The sequence below is a fragment of the Plecotus auritus genome (assembly GCF_963455305.1).
Source record: "Plecotus auritus genome assembly, chromosome: 8".
Lineage (NCBI taxonomy): Eukaryota > Metazoa > Chordata > Mammalia > Chiroptera > Vespertilionidae > Plecotus > Plecotus auritus.
Genome location: NC_137782.1, coordinates 64,009,260 through 64,028,529, shown reverse-complemented (window position 1 = coordinate 64,028,529; position 19,270 = coordinate 64,009,260). Strand labels below are relative to the sequence as shown.

At 49.0% G+C, this 19,270-nt stretch overlaps 2 protein-coding genes across 2 annotated transcripts; both read right to left on the bottom strand.

Annotated features, from left to right (window-relative positions):
• Positions 1-212: 212 nt before the first annotated feature.
• On the bottom strand, positions 213-1,146 carry LOC308256569 (putative testis-specific Y-encoded-like protein 3; the record flags this gene model as incomplete). The annotated part of the gene is given in 4 exon segments (XM_080684901.1): positions 213-430; positions 433-579; positions 628-982; positions 1,141-1,146. Coding segments are annotated over 4 exon segments (726 nt in total).
• A 5,075-nt stretch (positions 1,147-6,221) lies between these two features.
• On the bottom strand, positions 6,222-19,241 carry PLAGL2 (PLAG1 like zinc finger 2). Its single transcript, XM_080686778.1, has 3 exons — positions 19,135-19,241; positions 13,048-13,421; positions 6,222-10,034 (listed from the first exon to the last, which is right to left on the bottom strand). The coding sequence occupies exons 2-3, from the start codon at positions 13,305-13,307 to the stop codon at positions 8,804-8,806; spliced, it is 1,491 nt and encodes a 496-aa protein (XP_080542904.1). The 5' UTR covers positions 13,308-13,421; positions 19,135-19,241; the 3' UTR covers positions 6,222-8,803.
• Positions 19,242-19,270: the final 29 nt, after the last annotated feature.

The window sequence follows — 19,270 nt, the reverse complement described above, 5'->3', positions numbered from 1 at the left end:
CAGTCTTGGAGCTGCATCCACTAAATGTCTAGAGAGGCCAGAGTGTGTGGAGGAGAAAGCAGATGACAGAGTGCCATTGTTGGCATAAGCAGAGGTCCATAGGAGGCAGGAGGAAGTCTTATGTAGGTAGGGGCCAGGTCCCAGAGTGGGACTTAGCCACAATGGAACCCAGAGGACCTAGGAGGGGGCTCTGTGGGCCACCTTACTAGGCCTCACCTGGCTGTGTGGGGCCTGTTCCCCAGTAAGTAGTACTGCAATGGGTTGGGCCACAGATCCTCTTTAATAATCTGGGCAACCCTGTCAGCTTCTGGGAGGCTGTGCTGAGAGAACCTGATAAAGAAGCTTCGGACAGTCTCCTGGTTCCTGTGCACCAGAGCAGGTGGTTCCTGGCCCGGGTGCCATGGAATGCGAGTTGCAATTGACACCTCCGGCCTGAGGATCTGCATTCATACTCCTTCACTATCACCTGGTTCCGGAAGTAGGGGTTGCTCCAAAAGCAGAACTTGAACTTGCAGCCTATCCTGGCATTCCTAAGGTGCCTCATCTCCAAGTTGATCAGGTAGCAGAGCATATCTTCATCTCAACGGGTGCCAGGAAGAACTGGCCCCAGATTAGTAGGGCGCTGGCAGTGAAGTGCAGGGTTAATCATGGCTGACAGCTGCGGGTGGTTCAGGAAGGTGGTGACCCAGAAGCCAGGAATATTCTGGATGATGAAGCTAAGGACTAGGTTCATGCGCCCATACCTGCGCTCAAGCTGCAGATAGGCCCAGTCGGCCTGGGCACTCATGGCCTCCAGCTCCCACTGGATGGCCTCCAGTGGGTCCATAACTGGGCCATCAAGGTTTAGGGGTACCTGTCCTTCCTGCGCCTCCGTCCTTACCTCCAGCTTCTCTGCCGCCTGCTGCTCTTGCACCTCCCAATCGGCCTCCTCCAAGAAGATGGCGCCCTCCTCAATAATCACTTCTTCCGCCTTCCCGCCCCGCTTCAGCACGAGTCCCCCCACCCCTCTACGCCACGGGTTTTTGGGGACTCGCCCCCAACAAGGGCGTTTTCCAGGTTATGCTCTGTCGCTGCGGAGGCCGCTTCCCAGCTCCCAGGACCTGGCGAGGTGGTCCCGGGGCGGGCTGCGAGTCTGGGTACCCGCATTCCCCGGCTTCTCGGGTCCAAGCCGCCAAGGCCAGGCGTAAGCCCCTGCTCTTGTGCGGGGCCGGGCGGCAGGCGCGCGGTGGTTGCCAGGACTTAAGCACCCTCCTCCGCCATCACCTGCGGAAGCCTCTGGCCTGAAGGGGCTCGGGGGCTCTGGCAACTAGGGGACTCCGCGAGAGTGGCAGCTGGCGGAACGTATGGTCTCCAACACTTGGCGCGCTCCGCCACCTCGCGCCCTCTTATCGGGATGTGATTCGCTAGGGTCGCCCGGGAGGGGGGGCGGGGCAGAGAGGGGGAGGCGGGGGTCGTGAGGCGCCAGGCCTGGCCCAGGAGCAGGAAACTTCCCGGTGGGGATGAAACATCCGGTGCCAGACAGAACTGGCCCAATATTAGTAGGGCGCTGGTGGTGAAGTGCGGGGGTGTACCAAGCAAGGAGCAGCTCTGAGTAAGCATCAGGGGCCAAGCCCAACCCCTGGTTATAGACAGAATTTTCCATCACAGCTACCACGCCAGGCGATTACCGTTCCCCCCATCTGCGGTGGGCAGGTGGGAGTCTCCAGGTGCCCCCAGTCCTCTGCGGCTTTGGGGTAGCTGTAGGACACCTGCAGCTTTGCACTGGATAAATTACTCAGGCATATGTAGAGGTTCTCAAGAGGTATCCCTTGCAACCAAACTGCGTGCTGCAGTTGACAGTAATTGACAATTGACCAGCACATGGAGATGCTCAAACTATGTGAAGAAAGGAGAAACAAGGTCAGAGTAAAAGGATCTGGGGCAAGGGAGTATCTCAAGTACTGCCAACCAGGGAACAAGTGGCATCTGCCTGGTTTCATCCCTGCCAGCTGGGCCCTTCTGGCCCATAGGCTGAAAGGTAGACAATTTGACTTAGACTCTGGGGCTACCCCTTGGCTCTGTACCAAACATTTCACAAATGTGAACTCGAGTCTGAAGTGCAAGGTCTGTGTGCTTGAATAGGTAAGAGATTGGATGGACCAGTCCCTGCAGCCCTGATCCTACAAATGCATGTGTTCCTGTGGTCTTGGCTTCGAAATTTGTAGCCTGTGGAGGTCAATATACCTATGTCCCTGTTCTGCCTTGAAGTTCTCGCCACCACCTCCAGAAAGCCTTCATCCTCCCCTGGCACAATGGATACGATAGTCTGAGCCCGCAGGCCCATCCTGGGGCACAAATCCCCTAGAGGGCAAGGTGGATTTCATTGGGGCCCTAGCCAGAGATCTGACACATTGAGATGGACAGTGAACATTTGTCAAGTGGAAGGCCAAAGAGATGAAGGGCCAGCCCACTGCCCTTTTTACACAAAACACCTGTTACACACATTAATTCTTGTTAATGCCCCTTGGACTCCTGGGTTGGACTCCAGAGTTGCACTGCTTGGCTAAAGACACTGGCTCCAGACCACAGAAAAGCAAGCTCAGTCTGAGCCCTGGATGGGAGGATTTCAGCACAAGTGATGGGACCCAGGAGAGTGATAACTACCTTTATTAGCGACTGGCCAAGCCATGTCAGCCTCTCAAGTTTGTCTGAACCTAATGGATCGGCACAAGTGAGCAAGGTCAGGTCCTAGCTCTGTTACTTACCAGTTGTGCACTGTGAGCAGTGGATAACATTTTTCTTGGACAACCAGTATCCATTCATTCTTCATAATAGTACCCCAAATTTCCTTTGAGAAACAAAATTTTCCCGTCTCAACCTTGTCATCACTGGCTTTTGGTGACTGGTTTGGGGATAGCACAGAATCCCCTCAAGGCCAATGAGACAGGAGATGCTTACTGGGGCTTTTGTGAATAAAAGGACTCCCCTTCTCTTCCTGGTCAGCACTGTGTGAGACTAACAGGTCTGGAATCATAGCAGCATTCTATTCCTACACAAAGGGACAAGCCACTTTGTAGGCCCTGAGGATGCAGTCACAACTGTGCAAGATAGGGCAGAAAGAAAATCAGAATGCTCAGACCAACCTTTTGAATTGCTGGATCAATCCTAAAGACTAATCTACATCTGGCATTTTCAGTTTCATTAAATCATTAAGCCAATTTGACTTTCCTGACCTTTGCATCCAAGATTAAGTAATGATATGATGCCACTTTCCTCAAAGGCATCCTAGATCTTTTATTTCAAATTAGTGGCCCGGTGTACGAAATTCGTGCACATTAAAAGGGTAATTAGAGGAAATAATTTAATATTGCTATTTGCCTTTTCTCTATAATAGAAGTGTCAGAGATGAAAGAAAATCAGTAAAATGTATATGAAAACCTTCCTCCTGTCGGAGTCTGGGTCACACCACGGGACCCAGAGTCAAGTCCCCGCCCACCCACATGCGCCTCAAAATCACGTGAAACCCAGACCCGGCCACCCCCCACCCTCATTGGGATAGATCCAGACCTGGCTAGTCCCACCCTTGTCAAGACCCACAGGGCAGGGAACATAGCCTCAGGTCCCCTGACCCGGCACCAGGACAAAGGGGCATGGCCTGAGGTCCCCCAGCCCAGACTGGGGTCGGGGGGCATGCCTTGAGGTCCCCCGTTAAGCCCCACCAGGTGTGGGACATGGCCTGAGATCCCCTGTCAAGCCCCGCTGGGTGTGGGACATGGCCTGAGGTCCCCTGTCAAGACCCCCAGGCGGGGGAGCGGGCGCAGCCTCAGGTCCCCCGGCCTGGCACTGAGAGGGGGAACAGCCTCAGGTCCCCTGTCAAGCCCCATCGGCAGGGGGGTGCAGCCTCAGGTCCCCCCTGGGCGGGGGGCTCGGCCTGAGTTCCCCCAACCCAGCACTGGGGGTGCACCTTGAAGTCCCCTGTCAAGCCCTGCCAGGCAGGGGGGCACAGCCTCAGGTCCCCTGGCTCAGTGCTGGGGCGGGGGGTGTGGTCTGAGGTCCCTCGGCCTGGTGCCAGGGTGGGGGGCATGGCCTGAAGTCCCCTGTCAAGCCCCACCTGCTGGGGGGCATGGCCTGAGGTCCCCTGGCCTGGCGCTGGGGCCAGGGGAGCAGCCTGAGGTCCCCTAGCCCAGCACCAGGACGGGAAGCACACCTTGAGGTCCCCTGTCAAGCCCTGCCAGGTGGAGGGAGCGGCCTGAGGTCTCCCGGCCTGGCACTGGGGCGGGGGGAGCAGCCTGAGGTCCCCTAGCCCAACACCAGGATGGGAAGCGCACCTTGAGGTCCCCTGTCAAGCCCTGCCGGGTGTGGAAGGTGGCCTGAGGTCCCCTGTCAAGCCCCATGGGGGTGGGGAGAGCGTAGCGCCTCAGGTCCCTGCTGATTGCTTGTTAAGGCTCCTTATGGGAACTTGGCCTCAGCTGTGGGTGCAGCCATCTTTGTGACGGAGTGATGGTTAATTAGCATATTCCCTCTTTATTAGATAGGATTGCAGTTTCTAGGTGCCAAAGTGTAGGTCGTTCCTGTCTGTTCTTTTTTTTTTTTTTTTTTTTTTTTTTAATATATTTTATTGATATTTCACAGAAAGGAAGGGAGAGGGATAGAAAGCTAGAAACATCGATGAGAGAGAAACATCGATCAGCTGCCTCCTGCACACCTCCCACCGAGGATGTGCCCGCAGCCAAGGTACATGCCCTTGACCGGAATCGAACCCGGGACCCCTCAGTCCGCAGGCCGACGCTCTATCCATTGAGCCAAACCGGTTTCGGCCGTTCCTGTCTGTTCTATACTCATCATCTCCTTAGATGCTAAAGATGTTTGGAGGTTCCAATTCTTCCCCAGACTCTCTCCAACCCTTTCCCAATCAGATAGGTTCACAATTTCCAAACACATCATTCAGAAGTTTTTAATAAACAACTTCATTATAAAAACTTTTTTTTGAAAATGTAATTCTGTAAAACATTGAAAATCTACTTTAACAAAGATATGCCCTGTGCATTTTCTAATGGCACTTATATTTTACAATTAAAAACCTTGTTTTATATAAAGCCAAAAATACTCCAAGAGGTTATTCACTGTTTACAAAGTGCTAGAAGGTTTTTGTCTTGTATCTTTCTCTTTAAATAATCTGGCATTACGAAAGAGAGGCTCCAAAGCCTTGACCACTGGGAGGGAGGGGGGTGTATGAGAAGAAGTGGTATTTCAGGAGCTCTAGTGCCGAATATTCAGAGGTGGAGATGTGCATATGGGGAGAATCCGCTAAGAAAATCAGCTTATATCTGAAGAAATCGGAATAGAATACTTCTTCCAAACACCTCAACAGAGGCACTAGATTATCATGGTGAATCCTTCTCCTGTCAGAACCACAACACCCTCCTCCCTAGCCACAGCCCCTACTTTCCAGTGGTAAAGGTCACAGCCAATTCCTTCCACAGCAGGTTCAGAGCTCCAGGAGAGGCCAGGGTGGGGTCCCAGAGGAATCTGGATTTTTCTGGCCAACACCTGCCTAAGGCAAAGTTTATTACATAAATATCCTTGTTAAAAGCAAAATATTGATCCTGTACAATATAAATTGTTTTTTTTTTTTTAAATCGTGTTTACAAACAGCTCCTAGATAAAGAGGGGAGGTGGACAGAGGGGTGGAAAAAACAACTACCAAAAAGAAGGGGGGGTGGATTTAAAGGGCTACTAGGGGAAAGTTTAGGGTAGTGGGAGAATTTCAACTTCGGACAATATCTACGAGCAAAAAAGTAATCACACCTGCTTCCCAGATTTCCATTAACAAAATGCCATTTGCAAAAGGTTGGGGAGAAAAATCTCATTGGTGCTCCTTTCCCTACCTCTCACCCCTTTACGATGCACACAGATCCTTGGTGCTGACAGAGCTGGGCATGCTGTCCTCTGGCCCCCAGGACTGCACTCAACTGTGACCAGCTACTGTGCAGGGTGGGAGGTGTCTGCCCCATTCAGGGCAGCTCATCGCTGACAGAAGTTAGAGGAGATGGTGGGGAAAGGGGACATTACCCCTTTTTCCTGGTCCCTGTTTGGTCTCTGCCACATGCCCCTCAGGCTCACATGGCCTCAGTAAGGGTACTGAAGTGGGTTTGGTACTGAGTGTAGGATAAAGCTATTCTTATCCTTTGAACAACCAGGTCAATAAGGTGTGTGTTTTTTTGTGTTTTGTTTTTTTTTTTAAATTATGGAAAGGGAGGTTTAAGGAACAGCTAAGTGGCTATGATAAAAAAAAAAAGTAAAGGCAGATGTTCCTCTGCATTTGCAAAGTTCACAGTGATAGGGAAATTCCTTGTGGGTGGTGAGGGCACTGAAGGAAGAGGAAAGGGAGCAGGAGGGAAAGAAGGGGAGGAGGCAAGGCTCCAATTACAAGGTTTTAAATAGTTGCTCTGCCTGTCCTATGAGTTTCCCAGCATCACTAATGGCGGAGAGGATTCAAGGAAGGAACAGGAAAGAGCAGGCAGAAAGGAGGGGTCTCCCCTAACAGCCTGAGACTATATTCTGTGGCCAGAGGCCCATTTGCCTCTGTTAACAATGGGTGCAGGGAAGGTGTAAAGGGTTACTGGGTCTAGTGATGAAGACCAGAGACAAGGAGAATGGCAGCACTGAGTCCTGCTTGGATCCTCACATACCATTTCCTATAATACGAGTCCCAATAACATGCACAGCATGCAGGAGGTGGCTGCGTACCAAGGTGGACGCTTTTTTTAAAATAAACCTTAATCAGTCCCTGGGACTCACTGAAACTAATTTTTAGAAGCAAATTACCTAGTCTGATTTCAACCTTGCCAGATATTTATATCTGGTTTTATTTTTTAAAGGTATCCCAAGATACCCTGCCTAAATCAAAACATGCTTAGTCACTCCACATTGCTTCCAATCAAGGGCTAGAGAGCTACATTTTAAGGCTTTCACCTCAAACAAAGAGTACTGGCCTGGGCTAAAGCAGAAGCCTGGGTCTCGGACCTGCTCAGTTTCTGATGATAGACCAAAGTTATTTCTAGATGGAAGGGGAATAGTGGGGGACTGGGATGAGGCTGAGGCAGTTCCTTGGTAGTTTGTCCTGAAATCCTAGTGGAGAAGCCAGCATGAGGCGCCTTCTATGAGAAGTGCCCAGAAACTGCTGGCTGCATCTGTAGGAGTTAACAGTAAAGAGGTAGAAGTGTGTTTCTGAATCAGAGAGGAGGTATCTCAGGAGGGTCCCACATTGGTGGTCCCTGAGCTATCTCCCTTCCTTGAGTGGGAAGAGTGCCCATGCAGAACTGAGATGAAGCAGGGATGGGGTTCGGCTGGGCAAGGGCTGTGCTGTCTGTGGCAGAGAGTCCCACAAGTCAGAAGAACTAATCATTTGTTGCAAGTAATCTTGCTGAGTATTGGGGACAAAACGGAGGGGGGTCACAAGAGGAAGGTGGAAGTTCTTTGATGGAGAGCAGAAAAGCCTATGTACAGTGGCCCTGAGTCCAAGGGAACTGCAAAGTAGAGGAGAGAGGAGGGACACTGTGGGTAAAAGTTTGGTGTGGGAAGCAACAATGCACCCATAGATTAGGACTCAACTATCTGCCCAGTCCTTTCTGAAAACTCCTCTTCCTACAGTTCCACAACTTCCTGGAAAAGGGACAGGTAAGAGACAAGTGAGAGGTTCACACCCTCTCCTTTGCTATTCACACCAGCCTAGAACCGAAGCCCCTCCTTCTAAGACTCATGATAATAGCTCATGATGCTCATGGTAGGGGTTAGGGAATGGGGAGGTGATGGAAGTGGGCATGCCTTTTATTTCTTCCCCTCCCCAGTTCAAGAGGAGAATGAGGGGGTCATGATGTATACTTGGAGAAAAGTAGAATTGCAGACCTGTGAGAAAACTGCTCCAATCTTCTTGCCTGTCTCCTGCAGACACTGCTGAGGAAGCCAGGAACAGACACAGTCATGGAAGATGGCAGAGACTGAAGCAGTCCAAAGTCAGTTTATTTCCCCACAGGGGAAAAATATGACCTCAAGTGAAGAGAAGTCAGTGAGACCCGACTCCGCCTTGTAAACAGGGCTCCGGTTAACACCAGGTACCAAAAGGTTCCAGCTGGTGCCAACTGGAATGGACTGGTGGGAATGAATTCACGGTGTGTAAACAATGTTCACTGCAATCATTCTAAGGCTAACAGCTCGGCAAGGGAGGTGAAATGGTGTGTCTGAAGCGACTGTGTAAACAGTACTGTTGCTGGACAACACTGACTGAAAATGGAGGTGCTGGTACAGGAGGGATGGGATGATGGGGAAGAATAGAGGCCTTCTCTCCTGCCCGCTGGTTGGAAGCAGGTGATGGAGCCAAGTGACCCTCTGCCATCAGGGCCTGACCAACTGTGTGGGTCTGCAGGTTGGGACCAGAAGGCGGGCTTCTTCGGCTATTTTTCTCGAGGTCATCCAAAGTGAAACCCTCTGTGTCTCCGACAGGTCACCCCTTCTCCAAAGAGAATGAGGTTCTGACACTTTGGAGAAAGAGAGGACTAAGTGTAGCTCCCGATTCAGATAAAAAAAGTAAAAATACCTGAAGTCCTATAGTATGTGATCTTTTCAGGGGGTTGGGGCTCAAAGCTCCTCTTGGAACTGATCCTGGAGCCTGAGCCCCTGAACCAAGTGCTCCATACAGATACTGGATTTTTTTCTGTTTGAACCCAGCTCTGAAAGCTCAGCTGCCGTTATGGGGGATGCAGATAGGATGGGTACTGAAGCACCCTGACAGAGTTCAAGACTGAACTGAGGGCCTCCTTGGGGGCTACTGGAATGCCTGGTGGAAACGAGGCAGGGTGGTGGTGCTCAGGCCAGAGGTGAAAACAGGAGGCAAGGAGTGCAGAGGCCCAAAGTTCAGAGGTCCCCCAGCTCCTGGGGAATCTTGAGGCTGAGCTTGCAATGTGGTGAGCAGGGGCTGTGCCTCAGCCTGGGAGTAGCCCATGACCAGGCCTCCTGTGGCCCCAGGAGGGTTACATGAGGGCAGGTTGAGTGGAAGAAAGCCCAGTAAGTGGGAGAAGTCCACATTAGCAGCGCAGAGGGCCTCAGAGAGGTTGGCGGGGCTCTTGGTGAGCAGTGCTTCATCTAGGAGGGCCGCAGCTGCCGCCGGCTGAGGTGAGGCGGGCTGGGGTTCTGCAGATGAAAGAGACAAGCTTCCAGGAAGTTCCGCCATAAAACTATCCACCTCCACTTTGGGCAATTTGTCGGGCAAGTATGAGGTAGATCCAAGCTGGTATTTTGGAGGAAGCTGAGCTGGAGAAGAGATAGGTGAAGATTCCAGAGGATAGCTCATACCCATGGGCAGCGTGTTGTGCACCAGGGAGTGTGGCATGCCTGCACTGGGCATGGTAGGGATGTGGGCGCCATACATGCCCATGGGTAACATACTAGGGAAGGCCTTGGCCCCCATCATGTCCCGAGAGGCCATGCACAGCACAGGGCTCAGCTCTTCCTTCACACTGACTGTGGAGCTGCAGCTGAGTAGGCCTAACATGTCCACTGGCTCTGTCTTAATTTTGAGCAGCTCTTGCGAGTGGCTCTTCTTGACATGCCGTGTCAGGTGGTCCTTGCGGCCAAACCGCTGGGCACAGTACTGGCATAGGAAGTCCTTTCGGCCTGTGTGCACCACTAGGTGCCTCCGCACATCCTTACGAGTATAGAAGCGCCGGTCACAGTGGTCACAGGGGTGCTTCTTTTCCTTGGCACCCCCTGCTACCCGGCGTGAGTGGGCCTTCAGGTGCTCTAGCAGGGCCTGGGTACTCTCAAAGGTCTGCAGGCACACCTTACAGCTGAGGTCACCGTTGCTAGCGGCATGCATGGCCAGATGGCGCCGGTAGCCCAGCTTTGTATTGTAATTCTTACCGCACTCGGAACAGTGAAGAGCCTCTTTGTTGGGGTCATGGGTCTGCAGGTGGTTCCGGAGATGGTCCTTGCGGTGAAACATCTTATCACAGTACATGCACTGGTGTGGTTTTTGGGCTGAGTGGGTAGCCATGTGCCTGGGATAGGGATGGAGGAAAAGAAAGACAAGATCACAAGGGCTGGCCAGACAACTGAGATGCCCATTATCAGGGAACTAGATATAAAAATTATGGTAGGGCCATGCAATGGAATAGATGGAATACCATGCCAACTATACACTAAGTGGCCAGATTATTATGATCTCTGAACGCATAATAATCTGGCCACTCAGTATATATCCTATATAATAAAAGGCTACTATACAAATTGCCCCCTCGACCAGGAATTCGACCAGCAGGCAGGCAGGCCAATCGCCCATGTCCCCTCCCCCTGGCCAGGCTGGCTGGATCCCACCCATGCATGAATTCATGCACTGGGCCTCTAATACACACACACACACACACACACACACACACACACACACACACACACACACACACAGAGTGGCCAGATTATTATGCGTTCAGAGATCATAATAATCTGGCCACTCAGTGTATTCTAGATATCCTTGCCCACCTGAAGAATCATATATAGTGTGGGGGGCAAAGTAGGGTTACAGTTGTCTGTATGAAAAACAATAATAAATAATAATACAAAAAACTATTTCATGTCCTCACACTGTAAACCTACTTTTGCCCCACCCTGTACATACTATTTTCTTTCAGCCTTGTGTATTTAGTAGCAAAACATCAGGAACAACCTAAATATTCATCAATAGGGGACTGGTTAAATAAATTATGATAAATTCATAAAATAACTCAACTTTTAAAAATAAGGCAGCTTTCCATGTACCCACAGGGAAAAGCTCCTAAAATACAGTAAACAGGGAAAAGCAATGAGACAGAAGAGTGCATACATACTGGCACTATGCATACAAAAAGAGGAAAATATGTGTAAGTTTGCTTATATGTGCTTAAAATATTTCTGGAAGGGTATAAAAGAAACTGACAACATTGGTTGCCTTTGGGGAGAAGACACATGCGGCTTATGGGTGTGATGGAGCATTTTCATTGTACCTTTTAGTACCTTTCGAATTATGTGAATGTATTTCCTTTTTAATAAATTATATTTAAAATTTTTTAAGTGACACAATAAAGGGAAAATGAAGTTTAGATAAACTTCCTGATCTGGGGCTGAGTCAAAAAAGGAAGTTCAATATAATGTATGCAATACAATCCCTTGTGAAAATGAAAAAGAAATACATGTTTGAAGGCCTCAGCAAGGACACATAAGAAACTGACCCTCCCCATCACCTCTCTGGGTGCCTTTGGGGAGGAGAATAGTGACTTCAAATGTGAAGACCATTCATTTTTCACTGCATGTCCATTTGTACCACTTAAATTGCTTGCCATGTAAACCAGCAACGTATTTTAAATGTTTCATGGTACAGCAGTGTCCGTTGGTTTACCTGCTCCCTGCTGGCTGGAAAACAGCTCAGAGTCTAGGAATTACAATCCAGAGCTCCATAATACATTCAGAATCAACTCAGCAAGACTTTTAGGACCCACCATTTGCTAGACCCAGTGTGAGCTGAGTCATTAACCTTGTTCCCCATAAGAGGCTAGAAGCATAGAGCAGTCTCACCCACCAGTAAGTAAGTGGCAGAAACTAAATTTAAACACAGACCTGCCTGAGAACTGGGTTCACTTAGGTATGCCACTACTGTTTCTAGTATGGCACCCAGTGATCTTTTCTACCTAAAGAGCATCAAACCTCCCCATTCCTCTCATGCTACTCTCATGCTCACGCGTATGAGGGTTACTATTGACCTCCTATGACATAACTGACATGATAATGTATGAGAAGTGCTGAGTGACCACAGCCTACTTTCCTCATTTAGCAAGTGAAGAAACTGAAGCTCAAAGAGGTTCAGTAACTAACCTAAGATCACACAATAGGTGGAGTCAGTGCCTCCTGGACTAGGACCTTTCTTACAGCCTCCCATTGTCACCTAGACTGTCACTATGACAGTTTAAGAGGGGAGCATTTGAGATCATGCTCCCCAGCATATATCATCACTTTGGTTCAAATAAACACATAAAAATTCTCAAAAAAAAAAAAAAGATGGTCTAACAGGACAGCTCCAACAGGCATCTACCTAAGACATAGGAGCACACAGAATCAAAGCATTCCTGAGGCCCACAGAACTGTCATGAGGGCAATTCTGGGCCCCTACTACCCTGTTACCTGTTTTAGTTCCTTCCTATCAACTGTTTTCCAGAGAAGGAACTGAGGCTTTCTGTGGTCATCTTGTTCATATATTTACCTATTTGCTCTCTGTCTACATTAAGACAGTAAACTCAAGGAGGGCCAGCACTCCCATCTATCTGTGCCTGGTATGTAGCAGGAGCTCAATAAACCATGATAGATGAATAGATAAAAGACTGCATCAGGCAGCTTATCTCATTTGTAAAGAGCATGTTCATGTTCCTTTAATAGAAAAGCAAGGATAAAATCAAAATTGCTTTTAGTTGGCCCCTTTCTCTTCAAAGCTGCTCTGCTTACATTCAATTTCACTTTAGCAAGGGTTCTTGGGCTTACAAGTTTCAGGAAAGCCACCGACCCAGAGGACACCAGGGACTGTACAGACACAGAAGTAATCATCTGAATGACAGGCTGGTTCAGTAGAAGAGGCACTGTAGTACCTAAGAAGCTATGTGACCTTGGGTAAGTTACTTTCCTACTCTGAGCCTCCACTTTAAAATTTATAGATTGGATCACAGCATCTCCTTTTCCTTCTAAAGTTCTAAGATGGATTCCTAATTTCTGGCCAAGATTTTCACTGTTACCTTACAGGAGTGGGGAAACTGGTATAGAAAAAAATGTTCAATCTAGTTTGTTCATGGCTATCTGATATTGTACTCACACATTCTAGTGTTTGAATAAAAAAACACCACCATTATTTTTAGTGAGTGACCCCAAATGGTTGGAATTCAGGGTACATTTATGAGACAAATTAACCTCTACGCTTCTGTCACACTCAGTGGAGTCTCTCTGGCTTTGTCCTCTGGGAACCCCAGGACAGGAAGAGGTTATGGGAGTGTCACCTACCTATACAGCTTATACTTGGAGGCAAAAGACTTGCCACAGTGCAGCTGAGGGCAGCTATATGGTCTCTGCTCTGGATGGGGAAGGCTGTGAGGCCTCAGCTTCTCCCCATTTGAGAAGGGTGTCCCCGAGATTTCACATTGGCACTTCACTTGACTCTCCGCCTCCCGGCCCCGAGGCCTGGGAACTATTTTCCAGCCCACTTCCTCCTCCTGCTTTGCATCTTGAATCCAGGGGGGGACGCTGGTGAAAAATGTGGTCATGGCAAGGCTAATGGCGAAGGGCCATGTTACTCAGAAAGCCTCCCCATCGGCTTCACACGGGCTCTCTGCTCTGTCACAGCTTCCAACGCAGCCTTCAGAAAACAATCTCTTCACCTGAAATATTAGAACACCTGGTGTTAGGGAGCCCAATACCATGAAAATATGGGTTCTGGAGGCAAACAGAGCCCCGTCCCAATCCCAGCCCTTCCAATTCCCTGAATGGTTTCCTCACATACAAAATAAGCTTAATAATCTCTTAAACCATAAGAATGTTTTGAAGATTAAATGAGATAATATAAAACACTCAGCAAAGGCTGGGAACCTACTAAGTGCTTAGTGGTAACCATTATTCACTAGTACCACCTAGGCTACTGGAAACAAGATAATCTGAGGAAATAAAAGCCCTAAACTCCAAACTTTCTCTTCTACATCCTTCCCACTAAACTTAGAGATAGCAGCATATTCTCTTCCTCCTCGTTACCCTAACTCCCCCTCACCCACTATTTTCCACAATTCTCCTCCTCATGGAGGTGCTAAGGAGCAATAAAATGCCCAAAAGGCAACAGAGAAGAAGGAAAAGCCTTTACTTAGGAAATTTACACCCTGGAAAGTCAGCCCCTGTGCCAGATGTTTTTAGTTTGTTTTAAATATGCCTCCTGGCCGAAACCGGTTTGGCTCAGTGGATAGAGCATCGGCCTGCGGACTGAAAGGTCCCAGGTTCGATTCCGGTCAAGGGCACGTACCTGGGTTGCGGGCACATCCCCAGTAGGAGGTGTGCAGGAGGCAGCTGATCGATGTTTCTCTCTCATCGATGTTTCTAACTCTCTATCCCTCTCCCTTCCTCTCTGTAAAAATATCAATAAAATATATTTAAAAATATATATATGCCTCCTGCATGCCCCCTACTGGGGATCAAGCCCACAACCTGAGCATGTGCTCTGACTGGGAATCGAACTGGGGACCTCTTGGTCCATGGGACGAAGCTCAATCCACTGAGCCACACCAGCCAGGCCAAATATGTTTCTTAGCAGCACATCAACATCGAGAGATTCTATCTGAGGAGGCAACAGCACACTCAGCATTTCCACTAAACCAGTGCTGGTCCCATCCTGCCCTCTACTGCTTCTCTGAGTCTTTTTGTCTCAGGCCCAGACCATTCTTCTTTAGCAAAGCCTGTCCAATACCCAAGCTGCTGAGTGGCCCCTCGTATAGAACTTCACAGTGCACATTCATTTCTCCATTACAAGCAGGTTAACAACATACTTGCATTAGAACTTAGTCTCCTCCACCAAACTCTGATTCTTTGAGGGCTCAGAACATCTCTTTCATCTCCATACACCTAGCATCTAGAAAAGGACCCTCAACTTTCTTTCAGGTGAGTAAATTAATCGTTGAATATAAGTTGATTCTCATAGGCTTAACTTAGACTCAGGAAGTTCTGGTTTAAACTGGGTTACAGCACTTCCAAAGTGTGAAGCCATTACCCTGAAGTATGATCCTTTCTTTTATTGAGTAGAAGAGGTAGGGATTGGGGAGGAGTGAGGCTGGAGCAAGTGTCAGTACTTCTTTCCTGACATCAGCTCAGACGAAGAGGATAGGAGTTACCAAACTGACTCTCAAAAGGGGGACAACAGATCCACAATCACACTCACAAGCTCATCACAGAGTACCAATTGCAATGCAACTTGCTACAACAGGGATTCCCTTTGAAGAGGTCATGCCAAAATATGGTCATGAGACCTTTCCATGTGAAGGGAGCAGAGAGGGTATCTGGGGGTTGTCCACGAGAATCTGGGGAGGGCGCCAACCATACAAACTAGCTGTGAGCCACAGAATGCTTGCTCAGCTCATTAGCAACTGCTGCTTACAGTGACCATTCATCCAACAGACTGGCCTTGAACGAGATGATAGGATCAGCGGGTTCATGCCCTAGAGAGCTTTGCTCTTCATTAACATGAGCTATGTCCTGTTCAGGAACCATTCCACTTGTTGAAGAAACGTTGCAATGTAACATGATAAACATTTCCCCATCATGAGTGAAGATTTGCCTAGAATGATCTGCACAAAGGTGGCTGCACTTTGCATGAATCACATGCTGGTGAGGTATAGGTAGCACCAAAAACTAGTCCCACTTGAGCCTTCAAGTCAAGGCATATTTACCTACTTCATTATAAACCTCAAAGGTCCTTGACGTCTTGCTTTCAATGTTTAAGTATCTTCCTTCTTCACAAGGGTAGAATTACCTGTTTATAATACCAGCAATTACTATCCACCTTGGAATTGGGTAGATAGGAAGCTCAAGTCTGAATGTCTAATTTGGAGGGGATTTCCTTTACCTTCAAAGTCAAATCTGCTTCCTCTTGATATCTGAAATCATGCACCTCAACCTCTGGAAAGTTGGGAATGGCAGCCAGAGGGAAGCAAGTTGTACCACTCTGGCTAATGTGAGAGGGGAGCCTAGCCCTGGAAATTCCGCACAAACTCAGAAAGAGAACAGTACATCCTCCACCTCCCACACGTCCACCTCATCTGTCCTCCTGAACAAGCACAAACAAGACATAGCAATCTAGTATGAGTAATGGGCTTCTAGGAAACAGGTTCATGAGGTTGTACTCATAGAACCAAAGGAGGAAGCCAGCAGCCATGTGCTTGCCTTGATCTGCATTTAATGGGGCTATGGCTTTAAAAAGAAAACAGCCAACACCCTGATCCTTCTTACCCTAGCTTTTAAAAAGGCACAGCGGAAGTCCTTACCTACAGTCATTGAAAAGCTGTTGGATAACCAAAGCTGCTAGTGTTACCTTAAGGAGTCCTTTTGGGAATCTAGTCTCTCTCCCTCTGTCCTTTGTCTGCAAACTCCACTCCTCCAGAAAGAATCCTGAGCTTTTCTCACATCATCAGGCCTATTCCTTCAGTTCTTCCTTGGCAAAACTGTCAAAGAATTCTTTGCTTCTCTTTCAAAGCTGCTCTTCTGGTCTCACATGCTAACTTTAACTACAGAGAAGCTGACAGAACCTGTTCCCATAAAACAAACACAATCACTCCCAGTTACTGGTATAACTCAGTATATTTTCATCCTAAGATTCCTTCTGGCACCTGATCTGAAGAAGGAGGTAGCGTGGAAAGAACCTTGGACTTGCTATCAGAAGAGCTGCCACTCACTGGCTGTGAAACTATGGGCAGGTTATTTTGTTTCTCTGAACCTCCGTTTCCTCAATTTCTAAGATAGAGATTTATTAAGAACATTTGAGATCTTGCTTTCTGACCTCAGTCTGGCTGAAATAAATGGTTATAAAAATTCTAAAAATAAAATTGAGATTTATTATCCTTAACTATAATATTCTCATGGAGGATTAAGTGAAATAATACTCCTGAAAGCATTTGACATATAAAATGTGTGAATACACAGTGTCATCTCTGACATCTAATTTGTGTCTGCCTCTTTTCCACATGGGGCCTGAGTAGGACTACTTTTTTCCCTCCCCTTTAATGTTACTTTTCAGACCTCAGCTTCCTTCCCTTCCCAACATCTCCCCAGAATGCAACCTTCCCCTTTTCCCCTCACAATTAACCCTCAGTCATCCCCTCTAACCAGTCCCTCTTTACTTTACCTTCCTGGGCCAGAGTTCTCTCACTTTAGGCATCTCTTCTATTATTAAGTCTCTGTACCACAAATACAAGTGCCTGCTAAAAACTCTGTATGGCCCTCTTTGGAAGTTGAAAGGAGACCAGTTGCTCCCTAGTCTGTCTGTCCTCTGTTGTGAGCCATCATAGCCGCTGCCTTCTGATGAAACTAGTTTTTATGATGTTACATCATCTCTATAGAAACTGTGTTCTTTCTCCATTATTAGCCTGTTTCCTCATCTGTAAAGCTAAAAATACTAACCTCACAGGCTTGTTGTAAGGATTATGTTAGTCAGGTATGCAAAGAGCTCAGCATAGGGCCTCTCTTGCAGTAAGTACCCAACAAAAGGCAGCTATTATCTTTGCCTTTGTATTGAGTTGCCTGTTCCCACCTTCTGCTGCCACACTAGAATTCTCCCAACTCTCTCAAAACGCTGTTGAGAAACAGCCCTCCTACAGCAAGGAAAGGGTTAATCTCTAAGTGTTCTTAACTAGAGAGACCCACAGAGGATTAACAGCTCCACTTCAGTGACTACCCTAAAATAGCTTTTATCCCTCCTGCCTAAGAGCTACTTGGGGATCTGAAGAACTCAATTCAACACCTGCCGAGGAGGAAACACACCCTGGAACCCATTCCTTGGGGTGGATAGAATCTTCCCTTAAGCAGAACCCAAAATAGCAACTGGGAAATTATAAATAGACTTAAAGAGAAGAAAAAAAACAAAAAAACACAAACAGATCCTGACCTGGGCACCAGAAATGAATCCAAAAGACACACTGACTGGCTGGAAAACAGTGGGAAGCAAGAATGAGACTAGCTGCCCCCCTCACTCACTCTCTCACACACACTGGGGAGTGGTGGGAGAATTAAATTACAGAGACTGGAGAGTCTCGGTGACTTGCATCATTCATTCCAGGAGACATCAAACTGGATTAACAGGGGCTGGATCTACTCTGGGGCTGCTAGTTCTGTCAGTTTAGATGGGCCCTCTCTTGAATCCCTTTGACTCGCTATTTCCTCTCATTCCCGCTGCCTCCCACTCCTGAGGAAGCCTTGAGAAAAGAGCTGTAACTCACTACAGCCCCATTTTCACTAAGAGGAAAGCTGATTAGATACCCACCCCCACCCCTGTCCCAATCTGGTGACCTTACCTGGGGGTGGGGGATTAGAAACCCAAGGCCAGCCTCTATCACAGTCCTAAACTGACAGATGGAAAAACACACAAGCCAGAAGACAAGCTGCACTGGCAGGTGAAAGCACCAACAACTCCCCCACACCAGTTGTCCCCATATCGTCCACCTTACAGGTCCCTTCCCCCACCAAGCTGGGGCCATAGTGTGGGGCTGGAATTGCAGGAACAACTTGGCTCCTCCAGCAGCTTCTAGACTAGAATCTAGATTCGGTTTGATTCTTCTGGGGCTGGGAGAGATGGGAGTGGACGGGACGGCTGCCGGGGAAGGAACAAATTCAGGGCTGGGTTTGGAGATCTCAGGAATGGGAAGAAAGGGCAAGTATGGCAAGGAATCATGAGCAAGCTAACTGGATCTCTAAGGGACCCCCCCCAAAAAAGACATTGGGGAATTATGAGGACTGGAAGGTTCCAGATAGTCACAAGTGAATTCCCCGAATTTCAAGAGTCTGGAAATGGGTGTTCGGATAGAAGTTACCTAAATTTAGGGAATATGGTCACTGCGGAGGGAACTGTAGTAGGTCCTATCTGGGTTTCTAAAACCAAAACCAAGTATTTGAGGGAAGCCTCGAAAAGGGTTGTGAGGTTCTGGAAAATGAAACAGAGGGTAAAGAGCGGGCTCTTTGGAGCAGGGAGGGGGGTCTGTAGGTCTGAGTAGGCGTGTCCGCAGGGAGGGAGCAGGTGCAGCTTATCTGGGTCTCCAGGGACCCTGGGGGTCGGGGGTAGTGGACCCTTCGGGCTGCGTCTCCAAGTCTCGGGAGGGGGGGAGGGGGCAGTGGAGTTTCTTCGCGTCCCCCACACCCAGGTATCTGGTCCGGGGAGAGTTTTCGTCACCATGGGGCCTATCTGGGCCCGGGCTGCCGCAGAGGGGGCCCCGGTCGGGGGTGTGGACGACCGCGCTGAGGGGCCCAAGAAGAGGGGCGCCGTCGCTCCGGGTGCCGGGCGCGCGGGCGCAACGAGACGGCCTCCCGCCCCGCTCCCCGCCGTCCCCTGGGGCCCTCGCCGGCACTCACCGCGCTCGGGGCCCCGCACTGCGGGCCGGGCCGCGCTCGGGCTCCGCCAGGCCCGCTCAGGCCCCGGTAGTGGCGGCGGTCGGGCCATTGTACGGTGCATTGTGGGAGCCGCGCGAGCGGGCGCTCGGGCAGTGGA